Raw genomic sequence first — 14,753 nt, 5'->3', positions numbered from 1 at the left:
TCTGTTAAGGCATGATTGATTTCACGCTCAAAAAGGGAGGGGTAACACCTCTTTCTGTTCTTCTATTTTCAATGCTTGAAGGAGTAACGTTTTTTTTATTAAACTAAATAAATGCAATTTTAATTTTAACAAAAAAAAATCCACGTAAGGCATTCTTTTGCCACGTTGCAATGAATGTGGACACATTGTATAATTTAAGAACATTTTATTAACGTTTGGTCACATTTGACAAACGGAGCAAATCAATTGTGGGTATCTGAGGAGTTTTGATCTTTCATGGTTACTTTTGTCAGCGAATCAATCTTTCATGGTTACTTGATTTGCTTGATTCTGCATGCACATGTTCCGTAGGATGTTCATTTTACTATGTATGCGGATGATTCTTTTAAAAAAAATGTAGATATTTATTTGGATCATACAATTTGGGTGAACGAAGCAAAGCGGCACGCGATGGAAGTGGCGACGATACAACACAACAGCGTGAAAGCAAGGGCAGAGGTGCAGTGTTGGAGTAACGGCGGAACAAGGCCTCAGGCTCGGCGACGGTGCGACGTCATAGAGGATAGAAGAAGGCGCGCAGCGGCAGCGTCACTTGCAGGGAGAACAGAAACGGCGCGACGCATGGGGGAAGAAGGTGCAGAGGCGGCGTGCGACGCATTAGAGAAGAAGCTAAGGCGCAGCGGTGGTGAGATGCATTGGTGACAGCGCGACATGGAAGGAGGAGTGAAGCGGCTGCCATAAAAGAAGAAAAAAGTGGAAGGTAAGAGATTAGAATTATGGTGGATAAATAGGGTAGAATATTTTTTGTTTTACTAGACCTGAAGTACAGCCTATTGTTCATATTGTCCACACTCTTCATTGTCTACCTAGCTAATAGAACTTTTTTTTTTTTTTTGGTAACAAATTCGATAAGGTACATTTTGACAATGTAGCTAATAGTTTATAAATAATAAAAGAAAGCAGTAAGTATGGCATATATTTTTTTAGATATTGATAAAATTTTGTGTAACAATTAGTTCTTAAATTTTATTGTGTTTTTAAAATTTTAGATGCAAAAATAATACATTCCTACTTAAAATATACAATATGCAAAGAGCGTATTGTTTCGCTTCCAAAATTTTAAAAAACACCATAAAATTTAATAATTTAGTGTTATACCAAATTTTTTTCAATATCCACAAAAAATTAGCCCGAGCATGGTGAAGGAAATTAGTTGGAAACAGTACAACGGAAAAAAACAGTGCAGTACTGTGTACGTGGTTAGGTTGTTGGAAAACTCTCATCTCATGCATGTGTCATAAAAGGAATATCTAGGGGAGCCAAATGACATCTATCAAGATATGAATTTACAAGTACATTTTCTTATCACCCCAACAATAACTACTTAGCTATATTAGCTTGACCCTAATTAATTAATATATTTGCAACCAGCATTACCTCACCATGATAAGCTGCAGTATATATTTAATAGAATCAATGTAATTCAATACAAATTTGATGTATAGCTTGCAGGTTCCCCCTCTAATTTAGTTTACTACTATCAAAGTAGGCTGCAATATGTGTATCAAAATATATACATGTGTGTAACCTGTTCTATTGACCTCAAGTAACATTTTGTGTGTAGCAGTGTAGGCAGAGTGAAAAAACTGAAATGGTCCACTCGTAGTAAACATTTATTATTAGTAGGCAGATATTGACAAGTTTGACTACATGAGAAGTTGGCCCAATGTATTCAAATATATATCGAAAAATATTATATGTATATTTTTTTACATAGACTTTTTATCTTTAAAATTAAAATAATTGATAATAAATGAAAAGAAATTATTTTTTATACCATAAAATAATATATATAAGTATACATAAAAATTAGTATAAATATCATTTCTTATATTATAATATATAAAATATAATATAGAAAATATTTTAAATATTTTCAGAAATATTAATGTTTTAATAATTTTAATCATTAATTTCAATTATATATTTTATAACAAAAATTAATCGTCAAAATTACTAAAACATTAATATTTTTAAAATACTCGAAAACATCCTTATAATATAAGAAAGTCAACGTTCACTTTTCTTCACAAATTAAAGTAGGAATGAATTAAAAGTGAAAGTCAATTACATACTACAATTATAAGCATGGATGAAGCATCATCCATGATGCAAGAAGAATTTGACACCTACCTAAAGTACAAATACCAATAAGTATATTTCATAATCCTCTATGCGGAGCTTCAAAGTGTATATAGCAGAAACTGTCATCAAATACAGAGAAATGAATAATGAATGGGGTATGTATATGCATATGTATGTTATGGTATGATGATGATGAATTTAATTGGAAGGTGGTACAAATTTGAGAAGAAAGTGGCCTGCAAAGTTAATTTGGGTTTGACCTGTGGGTCCCCTTGGGCCTTGGCTTTGACTCCAACAACAATAAATCAGGAACATGTAATTCCTTCTTCTTCAGTTCTGTTAATAATGTATGCAGTAGTTCTTGCTTCTTGTATTACTATTCATATTATCCTCTTTTTATTAGTTTAAATTTTTAGGGTAAATAATATCATAACATAATATCAAAATTCTATATTCAAAAAATTTAAAGTCCAATTCTTTATAAATCTTAAAAGTAAAAAATAGCATAAAATAAATAAAAAAAAGTTTATACAAAAACAAACAAACACAAAAAAAAAAATCTTTACTTAAGGGATGTCGTGTTTGTTGTTCTCAACACAATACACACCTTTCTTATGTTATAAGCAAGTAGGGATGATGATGAAAATTAAGCGACAGATTTATCATGGTTGTGGAGTATATTTATAGGGCTTAATTGACAGACTTGTTGAACTGTTTTGATGATGAGTAATGAGTTGACCAGTTAGAGACAGTGGTCATAATAGAAAAATAAAAGATCGAGTACTTTGAGGTGAAAGTAATGATGTATCTCAATGAATCAATTATAGTTTAGCATATTAATTTAAACATTTTTATATTCTCACTTTAAATTGTCACTCGCATATGTTGGATTGATTAAATTGAATTTGGACGAATCAATTGATGGAAAATAATCTTGGTATTTCATTTCATGCAACGAGACTTCAAAAACTGAGTCTCTCAATTTTCACTCAAGTTTAAATTTGAGGAAGTGGATCTTTTTCGGTGAAAAAAAAACTGGATGATATCTAGTGTTTAATCTAACTATTTATTGTTCTCTCTCTTATTTATTTCTGGTCCCACTCATAGAATCAAAGGTGATAGATCACACTGTATTCTATCAATTGTTAAAAAAACTGGAGAAGATCCTTTTCTTAAATTTGGTCCTAGAATTATGCTGACGTAGATAATCAGTGACACATCAGAACAAAGTGTGGGTAAATAACACTGACAAGTCAAAGCAAACGATAGTGTCACGTGTATTAACATGATTTGTCCACGTGAAAACAACAATACATAGCATACTAATTTTAGGTCACATTCCTCTAAAATACTCGCATTGATACAAGAATACGGGAGATACACAAAACGATCACTCTTACGTACATGTTATCTTTTACAAATGTCAAAACTGCAGTATAAAAATTTTCTCCTACATGAAAACCATGCAAACTCAGTGGAGCAAAATGCTCCATGAAAGCTAACCCCAAATAAAAAAAATGCAGGGGACAAATGAGAAACAAAATAAATAAATAAAAAGCTCTCCATATATAATTTGAAATCCTGTTTCTATTTTACCTTATTTTGTGAGTGGAAGCAAGCTATTGTTACTGTACAGTTGCAACCAGTCTCTGGTAACCTGGTTTACTAATGTACAATTTACCTTCCTCCTGATCACTGAGCACTGCTCTATGAATCTGTAAAATGTTTAAAAAAAACCATGGGTCAAATATTTTCTATATCATGCCTAAAACTTTGATATAAGTCAAACCACATATTTACCATGCACAAGTTAATTTAGAAAAGCAGTATGCAGCAATGTAACTAATTTAAAGGGATAAAAAGGAAATGCTTTGATTTCTTGTGCAATAGTTAACAATAATTCCTAACCTTAAATACAACATCAAGCATCGAGTTGATCAATTTCTCTAATCCCGATCCGACGTAACTGTTGCAGATGATCAGCTATTTCCTTTAACAATTTAAGTCCTTCATTTCCATTGCTTAGTAAGTTCATACTATGCTCAAGAAAACTCAGGTCTGCCTCAAGAATTTGAAGCCTTCCAACGAAATTATGAATCACATTTCCAGTTGAAGCTAAATCATTATTTCCACAGAGCAAAGGGGAATCACCATTTTCGTCAAAATCTTTAGGTTCCTTGGATGAGAAGTAATCACAATCCTTGGCATCTGAATTCATTTTTAATATGGAAACAGAATCTGGCATCACAACACTGCGGTCTAACTTTTCGCAGTTTACTGGGGATTCCTTTCCAGAACTTTCAGAATTGATGCACTTCTCCTCTGAGTGATGCATATTCAAGAAAAGGTAAACTTGCTTCTCCAGCTTCTTCAACCGGTCCGAAATATACAGCCTTTCCTCTTGAAACTTCAATGATGAATTTTTCACAAGTTGAACATTTTTCCCCTCCAAAGAAGTGACTAACTCTTGAGCTTTGTCAGATATAATAGGATTTTCAGTAACTGATTTTCCAAGAATACTTTCTTCGCTTTCGATGGCAGAACATTGTGAGTTATCCAATCCAATATCCTTCACCTTCATCTCAAAGTTTGTCACCAAAACATTTTCATTCATTGATTCATCAGGGAATTTCTTCCTATAAAAATCAAGCTTTGCTTCCAATTCCTCAATCTCTCTGTCCTTCTCAGAAATAGCATCGTTCGCCTTTTGCAAAGCGTCGGTATCATACTCTGACTGCTCATCCATCACTCTTAAATACTGCAAGGCTTCCATATGTAATGCTGCCTTTTCTTCCTGCAGCCTTGTGATCATGGCTAGTGCTTGATTAGCAGCAACTGCAGAAGCATTTCTTTCTTCCTCCAGCTCTTTATACAAAGCACTCATCAGTTTCCTGTCATGATCAACTTGCCGTTTTAGTCTGTCAACCGCGCTTTCACCTTCAATTTCACTCACAATGCTTCCATCCAGAGACAAGCCGGACTCATTTCGCTCGAGTGATATCATCTTTTGAAGTATCTGCATTCCGGTAGAGTTAGAAACATCAGAATTCTTCATTTCGTCGCTGTTTATAGACAATCTGGGACTGATATCGTTCATAGACAGATCAGTTCCTCGAGTAGCAGAGAATTGTGACAACATCATCTTCAAATCTTCGCTAACTCTTGTAGAATCTTTACCAAGCCATTGTTCAGCAAGCATGCCGGATAACTGTCTTCCTTTGTTACCAACAGCTAGCTTATAAGCATCACCCAGATCCAATATAATGGGATTTTGCTGAAAACTGTCACTAGAAACCGGGTTTGGTTCGGAACCTGCTTCGGATGTTGTTTGCTTATTGCCTGACTTGATGATTTCCTCACAATCCATGGCAGATCTTTTATCAGATGCTAGCCCAACTTCATTTGTTGTCAATTCATCTATAAAAGTATTGCACAAAATGTTCAATGTAAGTACCAAAAATCATGAACTTATGGCCTAATATAATTAGACATTAAAACTTTTAGATATAAAAAATGAATATAGAGTTACTGACTATTTTATTCATTCAGAAAAATGATTTGGTTAAAGTAGGCTATAAACTATTCATCTTCAATCCTTCATCAGCTAACAAATTGTGATGCACTCCTAAATCATTCAAACAGAAGAGTTCCATGGTACAGAAAACTAAAAGCTGAGAATAACTTACAGCTTTCCTTTGATACTGTGGTAGCATCAGCATTTTTTTCAGCCTGTTGCCAATCAAGTTCTTCGTCATTATTCTCACTTCCCATTGCTTCTGATACAGATTTAATAGCATGAGTATCCGTATTTTCTAACTGAATTTCCGGCTCTGATAGTAATGGCTCAAGTGGAGGAGCTAAACTCCTGGGCTTCCCTGAAGCCTTATTTAAATCAATGATGGTAGGCTCTATGTCTTCACATGGAAGTTTTACATCTTCCTTGGTATCATCCGTTACAGAAACTGGTATATTGGTATCGTCATCTTCGGATAAGGGAAGTTCAGATTCAGACTCAGTATCAGAAGTAACCTTGACTTCTGTATAACCTACATGAGACAAAGGGTCAAGCTGGCTATTTCTAAGGTTTGCAACTCTGAATGATACTGATGGTTTTGCTCTCCTTTTCTTGTCATGTAAACTGTCTCTAACAGCTTCCAACTCATCAAGATCCACAACTTCAGACTCAATTGACTTACTGAAAGCCAATCTTTCATCATAAGAATTGAAAATCCTTTGCTCATTGCAACAAGAACACCGTGTTTCAATCCGGTCACCAAGTAATGGATCCTGATCAAACCTGGAGGCAGATTCATCCCCAAATTTACCTACTAAGTTGCAATTTTCAGCATTGGTTTTATTGATGTTAGCAAGAGAAAAGAGGCAGTTTTGGCAAATTCCTTGAACATTAACAAGCTTATCATGCGCGCGACAAAGAACCAATGAAGAAATCTCCAATTTATGAGCACTGCAGATCAATTCCCAATAGAATCCTGTTTTCTGCTTTCCTAACACATGATCAAGTCTTGAACAAAAGAGGCATGGGGTTTGCAATTTGCAGTAACTAGCAAACTTTGTAATGACATAAGAAAATACAGCATCAACAAAAAGGAAAAAGATCAGAAACCATTCCAGCAATGCCGATGCCAATGATGTGCTAAAATTTCTGGATAACATGGCAGTTGACAATCCAGAAGACGCCATTGAATCAAGGGAGCAACCAATTTCTTGAAAGTTGAAACAGATCAAACTTGATACCAAATTTCAAGGCAAAAGACAAAACTGATTGCACAAAAAAAAAAAGTTAGAACATAGAAGGATTGTTCAGCATACTATAAGATCAAAATTACACGATATTGATTGATAATTTGATATACAATGAACACTAAACAGTCCCATTGAGATGCTAAATTAGAAACAAACGAATCAATATCCAGAAAACCCTGAAGAAAAAGAAGTCATTATTATTATAAATCATACAACTATGATCAGCTGCAGAAACTTTAAACAGTATAAACGTTACATACAAGATAATAGATAAATGAATAATTATGAGAGATAGAGAATCACATCAACAAAGGAGTTATATTTATTACAGAAACTGAAAGAATATAACATCAGAGAAGTATGATAAATACCTTATTGTAGTGATTAGTAATTATTATGTGTCATATATGTATGTGTAAATGTTGAGTCCAATCAGATTCAGAGGCATCAAGAGGGTATCAACACTTAGTATGTGGCGATGGTTGGAGCTTAGTGATGTAGAAAATAATCAACAAAGTAAACCAAAAAGAATCAAACACAAAGTTTGAAGCTTTCCAACGTAAATCCACGCACACACACATTTACTTTCTTGTTGAAAAATAAAACAAGCCGACAAAGACAAAAAGGGTCTTCAAGAGTGTAGAGAGAGAGAGGGGGAGAGAGAGAGATATTCAAATACCGGAACTACCCCGGAAAAACATTGACTAGGAGTTATCTCTTATGTCCCATTTTGGTAATTGTATCAGAAAATAAATAATAGTAGTAACAATATTATAATGAAAAGAAAAAGGATTGGAGCACCAATTTTATTCTTCTCTAATCTTATTTGTTTTAATATTATGGTACGTTTACACTAAAATTATCACTAAAAATTAATTAATAATATAAAATATATATTAAAATATAAATATATATTAAAAATTTTAAAAAATATATATTTATATATAAATATATTAATAACTAATTTTAATATAAGAATAATATTTTTGTTATTTTAATGTCTCATTTCTGGCGCATGGAAGATTAGAAAACAAGGAACCTTAGGCTATAGCTATCTATGAACAGAGAACATTCCCGAAAGTAACAAAGCAGTTACGGGTGGCCCATCCCTTTCCATCTTCCATTCCAATCATATCAATATTTACGGAATAAGAGATCAGAACATACCATGACACGTATATTTTAGTTAAAACTATGTAAAAGGTTTAAAGAAAAAGGTCAAATCATGCAAGTGAGCGAGTGAGCTTGAATATATTACAATATTTCCATATTTTTTAAAAAATGCAGAAAACACTTAAGAACACGTTTAATTGAATAATTTCAAGAGATTAAATAATTGTTCCGTTATTATTTGTATGTGTTATAACTTTATATTAATTATAATAATGAATAAGCGTGTAAGGAAGTAATGGTAAGGTGAAAGCCGAGAGAGATTAGATATCAGATATGTCGGCTATATGTAGATGGTCGGCGTGAACTTTAGCAATGTGAGCTGTGACTGTGACTAATCTAATCATAGTAATACCGACCGAAGAACTTGTTGACTTGGCGTTTTCAAGAATCACAATTATGGTTTATGTTCTTATTTACTGAATTATTATACTCATTCTAGAATTATGACGTATCTCTTTATTTAGAGTTTCTGGCTTTAAATTTAGGCGTCTATTGTTGTGTAAGTGCAAATATCAATGACTTTATATTTATCTAGTACGTAATTATGGACCCCTTGAAAGAAATTGCACTTAATTGACGCAGAGCAAGTATCATCATATGGTCATAGGTGCACCAACTTTCCAAAACAAGTAAATAATACATCAGGCCATGGATAGTGTGTGTAGTATTTCCAAATGACTAGAATTACAAACAGAAAGCTAGCGCCATACAAAAATCACATTCATAAGGATTCAGAAAAATGGAGGGAGGAAGAAAAAGAAGCATAATTTAGCAGAGCGTCCTTGTTCGTCAAATTATTACATCAATCAGTTCCCGGCATTCTACACTTTCAACAATGAGCAGATTTTGTAGAACTGCTCAGCTCAGTAGCCATAGTTCGCACCATAAACTGAGCCATAGCCTCCGGTATGGCCTTGGTTGGATGGTGGAGATGCATAAACAGAACTATGAGCCTGATAAGAATTATATCCTTGATCTGCACCAGGTCCCCCTGTTTGTGGCTGCTGCCCTGTTGCTGCTGCCGCCGCTGTTGGTGCTCCAGCTTCCGCCATAAAATTCTGCACCACAAATTCATAATCACGTTGCTTGATTGCCATGCAAATTAATTAGGTTAAAATACTTATAAATCAAGCAAGATTATCCCCAAGCTTAGAATATCTTTTACTTGAAACCAAAAAGATGACCTATAATGTACAAAGCTCCCACGTGGTCTGAATTTGGGTGCGTAAATTAAACCGTTAAATGCAGGATAAGGAGGATTACCTGTATCAATTGCTGGGCAGTTTGGACTTGAGAAGCGGTTCCACTAATTTCAACTGTCATCTCTCCCGGAACACCTCTTGTTTCTTGTATAGTAACCGTAGCTCCACTAGCCCGTCTAATGTAACTTATATTTGCTCCAGCTGTTCCAATAACAGCATCGGCATAAGATAGGGGAATTTGCATTTGCTGTGTGATCTGACAAAATAGCAAGTGCAAATTGAGGTCAACAAAAAGATGTATTCACTTTTGGAGAGTGCAAGAGACCAAATTTGCAATTAGTAGGTACCTGAGTCACTATAGAAGGTGCAGATTGAGTATTTGAAGACGCATGAACACCTATTGAAGAATCTCTTCCATAGGCAGATATACCGTGATGGGGCTGTTTCTCCACTGGAGGTGGGATTTCAGCTGGGGGATAGTAACTATCAAGTGGTCGCGGAGGTGGCATGTATTGAGGAGTAGGTACAAAACCAGGACCTCCACCGGCATTTGGAGGAAGACCCTGAGGTGGACCCCATGATTGGTGAGGTGGCATGTGCTCCACTCGATGAGGATTTGCCATTTGCATCTGGAGAAATAACAGTTTATGTAAATGCCTCAGTTTGTCAAAACGATAAATTATTCGGATAAAATCACACACTTACATTCATTTCAAAAATTGGAATTACAGAGCGATCAACTAAAAACTTCTTTAGATGGGATGCAATAAGTTCAATTGCCTTGTGAACCCCAGTGGGATCCCCTAGTACTTCAACCACCCTATCATCTTGAAGAGCAAAAACAGGAAGGTCTTCTGCAAAATAGTAAGACAAGTAGACAACCATATGCTTAGCAACTAGAAAATGTCACAGCCTAACCAAGGATTAAAGGAAAAAACACAGCAAATATGTGAGAAACCACCATAAAAGTTCATGGATAGAAAGAATTCTTTTGTTTTGAATTTTTTTTTTTTTTGGGTGGGCGGTGGGGGCAGAAGAAACATAATTACGCAACAACACATAATAATAATAATAATAATAATAATAATAATAATAATAATAATAATAATAATTAACAAAAATTTTAAGAAATATAACGAGAACCTGCTCCAAGAACCCTAACTATACAATTTGATGCTTCTTGGATAGATTTTACAGTTCCTCCTTGCTTCCCAATTAAACTTCCTGCTTGTGATGCTGGCACCAATATTTTTGTAGAAACCTTCCCGGCCACACCTGAAGAAGCATGGGAGAAATCATTCTCTAAACCATCAAGAAGCCTCTTATGAACTCTCAATAAGCCATCCACAGCAGGAGGAAGAGATGAATCAGGCTCGTCTTTTCCTGATACCATTACCTGATCAACGTGAACAAAAATCATCATCCTAAACATTCTGTCCAATGCTTGCAAAAAAAGGAAAATATATATATATCTTTAACCAACAATAAAACACACCAACCCCAAGCATGTTGCATGCCACCTAAAATCTCAAGACAAAAGCATACAAGAAACGATTTTCAATGATAAAATTTCAATAGTTTAGAGGATTTAGAACAATGGCTGATCCACCTTCTAGTATATTTTCTTTCCCAACTAATCCTTAACTATCCTCACTTGTCAGCAAAATACCAGAAGGAACAACCTTCCTCAACCATATTTATGATATCCCTTCCCTCTACCAATGTATGGAATAACCCCTAATGTTCCATTAAGAAAAAAAAGTTACTATTTTTGTTTGATCAACTAAACCAGCTAATATTTTACATTTTACTAAATCCAAAGCTTGCAAAAGGTTGAAGTCTCATAGTGGAAAATAATCTTTATAGTTTACCACTAATTTGTAACATAACACAAGATGTAAGACACATGTCAAAGTGGAAGTGCCTTCTAATTCTTCAATGACCAAGTCTTGGTTTAGAATAATGCATTTTAGCTTGTAATAGATCAGTATGGCAAGGATTTCTATTGAAGAACTACTATGAAAAACTAAAATCATTAATACATAGGGAAGCTCTGTGTGTTAAGAGGAAAATTGATTGATATAGTTAGAACTTAGGTAGTTTTTTAATCCTTTTCTTTTAATAATATGTATGATAATAAAAATACTTCAGTTTTAATACATGGTGATTTTAATATTGTATAAGAGCTGGCAATAAGCTGTTTTTTCATTGCTTGCAATCTGCTTGAGGCAAGACATCAATCATCGAGGTTCTGAATTTACCAGATGAAATGCAGAGCTTCATGCTACTTTGGTACAAAATGTCTACAAATAAATAAACTTTTCAGCACTTTGCAACGCTCAAAGCTGATCCTTGCATCTGGATCTTTGGTTCTTCAAGATTGGGATCTAAATGATGATTGAGTCGTTGCCTTTAAAATTGGGACATTGAACCTGCACAGATTCATTTTCTGTTAGAATTAAATTAATATTTTAGGGATTCTTGCCAGCATTCTTCTTTTTGGAATTCGCTTCATTTGCTTTGTATTGGTTTCTTTACTATTGTAGTACATTTAAGCAAGGTTACCCCTTTGACCATGCAAGCTATTGGTGAATTTTCTTGGTTGTTTTTATACTTTCATGTAAACATCTACCTACTAAAACATAAGACTGAAATTTTTTATTAAAGATTGACAAGGAGACAGAGCCACACTCTGTTCTCCTCTCTAACATCTTTGGCAAACTTTCAATCACATTGGATAATGTTCCATTTCTTCCAAAAGAACAATGCTTGTAGTATGTAAATGAACTGTGTTTTTTGCCCATTATTTATATTCTAAGTACTTAGAAGCAGTTTGGGTGGCAGATTACGTAATTTATCTAGAGTCTTACAAAGTTACATAGTTACATGTCAATTCACACTCTTTTTTCTTTCTTTCTTTTTTTCTGGTATATATATTAAATCAAGTAAAAATATTAAAAAATGATAAACCTGAATTTATAATTGCAACATGCAGGCAATAACCACAATCACTAGTAAAATCCATGGTAAAAAATTAGATAATATCATCACCCATCAACTGCTCTAATAACCAATATCATCAACCAAATGGAGCAAGGAAAACATCAGAAAGAACAAAGAAGAGATCCATATCAATAGTTCTCCATCAATAGCAATTAGCTTAAGCAACAACAAAACCATCCTTCCAGGGCAATAATAAAGAAGCTTGAGCTTAACGAGTCACCAGCATGCATTCAACTTATTATACTTCCAATTGATAGAAGGGAAATTAGGATTACTTACAGCCCTTTCAGAAGTTCCAGGAGGACCATCAAGAATCTTAATGCGAGCACGTGTCTCCTCCACAATCTTCTTAATGAACTCTCCTTTACGTCCAATAATACCTCCAACCTTCTGCGCAGGAACTAACATACGGAACACACTCTCGCCTGGCCACCCGGGCCACTTCTTCTCGCCGCCGCCGCCATCACCACCAGTTCCCCCTGCTGGTGCTGCTACTTCTGGTGGTGGTGGTGCTGCTGCTGCAGCCTCCGCGACGGGCTCCTCCTCCGCCACCTCCTGCCCTTCGTTTTCCTCATGCTCCACGTTCTCTATCACTTGGTCTTGGTCTTGGTCTTGTTCTTCCTCTTCCTCTTCTTCCTCCTCCTCATGTTCCTCTATGTTCTGATCAACTTCAGCATCAGCCATAGGGTTTCACTGATTCCACTACTACAACACAAACAATATCGTAAATAAATTTGGAGAAAAATCAGATGCGAGAAAAAGAAATGCCAGCTAGCTCATTGTCATCAACAAAAGAATAGAAGTGAGTGGTGTTGTTTAAAACTACCTTGGTTACGAGCTGAGGTAGAATTACGACAAGAGGGATGGAATTGGGGAATCTAGGGTTTGGGGTTTTGGAGAGAGAGTGTGGCGCAATTCTTGGGTATTACTATTATATATCTTCTCGAACTCTTCTAACAATATTATATTTTATTGATTAATTAAAATACTTTAATAAAGACCAATAAGTATAAAATTATTTTTTAATTTATTTTTTTGAAAGATTAAATATTTAAAATTCAAATTTAAGATTTTAAAAAAATAACAGATATTAATTAAAAAATATTAACCAAACTTAATAAAAACATTTATTCATAAAATATTAATTTTTTTATGAAATACATTTAAATTTATTCACGATTAATAATGTTACTAATGTAAGATCCGCGCTACGCGTGAGTTAAATGTTAATCTATTATAAAAATTTGTTGATACATGATCATTTATATTAATAGTTATTACTTTTTATTTGAACAAATTTTTGTGCATAAAAATTTATTGTACAGTATATAAAACTATTTTATTATTTATTTTTTAGACTAAATAATCTTATCATTTTTCTAGTCTATATTAACAAATTTCACTTATATGTAAAAGCTATTATGTTTTTGTGTTTAAAATTTTAATAAAAATAATTTATATTATTGTAACTATATAAATAATAAATACTAACTAAATGATATTTAGTTATATTATTATATCTCTAATGTTTAGCCCGCATTACGCACAAATCATGTATTTAATGTACTTTGTTGTATTTATGTATAATTTTTTATAAAAAAATTAATATATTTATTAAAACAGTTAATTTATTTAATATACAAATTAAATTATTAATTTAGTTATTTTTAATAAAATTTTTTTTAAATGATAACTTTTAAAACACATTTTTTCATAATATTTTTCTAATATGTTCTCCAATTCTGGAGCATATTTTTTCACAAATCTATTTTATTTTATTTTCTTAATCTATACACAAAGAAGCTCATATATGAATATATAACAAAACATAAATCATTCTATAACCAATATTTTAACCTCAAAAAAAAAATTTTCAAACAAAAATACAACAATGATTTCAAACACATTAATTTTCATATAAAATATTTTAAAATAAATAAATGGTTTGGGCTCACGTTCAAACATCCAATACATTGTCCATGAATAAATAAAGTACTTTCATAGTCCGAAATAAAAACAACAATTATCAAGAATGAAAGACATTCAAATTAAAATTTTCCATATATAAATGACTATGATTTTGCTTCCAAAAAAGGCCATCATGTTTAAATCTTACACTCCATTAATATGATTACCCTTTAACAAAAAAAAATAAAATGAAATAAAATTTGAGGCAAAATCCACATTTACATAGAGATATATCATATTTGTAGGATATAATAAAATGTACCAAATTGAATCAAATAAAAGCACTTGTTCTTGGGTGGATATCTGGACTTGACTTCGGTTCTTAGAAGTTGTGGCCGAGATATTATCTTCAACGCCGAGCTTTAAACTTGAAGGATCTGAGCTTTTCGTCCAAAGGTATTCCACGTTGCAAATAGCGTGAGCATAGGGGAGTGTACCTGCAAAAGACACTTCGATACTTAAATCAGTATTGTGTATTTCTTGTGTCTCTTGAGGATA

General features: G+C 33.4%; 2 protein-coding genes across 4 annotated transcripts; both read right to left on the bottom strand.

Annotated features, from left to right (window-relative positions):
• Positions 1 to 190: 190 nt before the first annotated feature.
• Positions 191 to 7,523, bottom strand: LOC112758296 (myosin-binding protein 1). Of its 2 annotated transcripts, XR_011873985.1 has the most exons (5): positions 7,281 to 7,520; positions 5,832 to 6,924; positions 4,054 to 5,562; positions 3,742 to 3,860; positions 191 to 732 (listed from the first exon to the last, which is right to left on the bottom strand). XR_011873985.1 is itself a non-coding variant. In XM_025806919.3 (4 exons), exons 2-3 carry the CDS (start codon positions 6,844 to 6,846, stop codon positions 4,067 to 4,069), a joined length of 2,511 nt encoding a protein of 836 aa, XP_025662704.1. In that variant the 5' UTR covers positions 6,847 to 6,924; positions 7,281 to 7,523; the 3' UTR covers positions 3,524 to 3,860; positions 4,054 to 4,066. The 2 variants fall into 2 exon arrangements, 1 of the variants encoding a protein (XP_025662704.1); XM_025806919.3 differs by lacking the exon at positions 191 to 732 and having other exon boundaries at positions 3,524 to 3,860; positions 7,281 to 7,523.
• A 1,147-nt stretch (positions 7,524 to 8,670) lies between these two features.
• Positions 8,671 to 13,242, bottom strand: LOC112758295 (flowering locus K homology domain). 2 transcript variants are annotated; one of them, XM_025806917.3, is made up of 7 exons: positions 13,114 to 13,242; positions 12,567 to 12,992; positions 10,428 to 10,680; positions 9,990 to 10,138; positions 9,632 to 9,913; positions 9,346 to 9,540; positions 8,671 to 9,140 (listed from the first exon to the last, which is right to left on the bottom strand). In XM_025806917.3, exons 2-7 carry the CDS (start codon positions 12,969 to 12,971, stop codon positions 8,946 to 8,948), a joined length of 1,479 nt encoding a protein of 492 aa, XP_025662702.1. In that variant the 5' UTR covers positions 12,972 to 12,992; positions 13,114 to 13,242; the 3' UTR covers positions 8,671 to 8,945. The 2 variants fall into 2 exon arrangements, with proteins under 2 accessions (XP_025662702.1, XP_025662703.1); XM_025806918.3 differs by having other exon boundaries at positions 12,567 to 12,989; positions 13,114 to 13,236.
• Positions 13,243 to 14,753: the final 1,511 nt, after the last annotated feature.

Source organism: Arachis hypogaea, chromosome 16 (assembly GCF_003086295.3).
Source record: "Arachis hypogaea cultivar Tifrunner chromosome 16, arahy.Tifrunner.gnm2.J5K5, whole genome shotgun sequence".
Lineage (NCBI taxonomy): Eukaryota > Viridiplantae > Streptophyta > Magnoliopsida > Fabales > Fabaceae > Arachis > Arachis hypogaea.
The sequence above is the reverse complement of the archived record's forward strand: the minus strand, read 5'-3'. Positions and strand labels throughout refer to the sequence as shown.

Coding starts and splice junctions, on each gene's coding strand:
- LOC112758296 (XM_025806919.3), bottom strand. CDS start 6,846: ATGGCGTCTTCTGGATTGTCAACTGCCATGTTATCCAGAAATTTTAGC. Junction 5,563..5,831: donor CACAGTATCAAAGGAAAGCT/GTAAGTTATTCT, acceptor ATACTTTTATAG/ATGAATTGACAACAAATGAA.
- LOC112758295 (XM_025806917.3), bottom strand. CDS start 12,971: ATGGCTGATGCTGAAGTTGATCAGAACATAGAGGAACATGAGGAGGAG. Junction 10,139..10,427: donor AGTTAGGGTTCTTGGAGCAG/GTTCTCGTTATA, acceptor ACTATTTTGCAG/AAGACCTTCCTGTTTTTGCT. Junction 9,914..9,989: donor TTCCAATTTTTGAAATGAAT/GTAAGTGTGTGA, acceptor TTATTTCTCCAG/ATGCAAATGGCAAATCCTCA.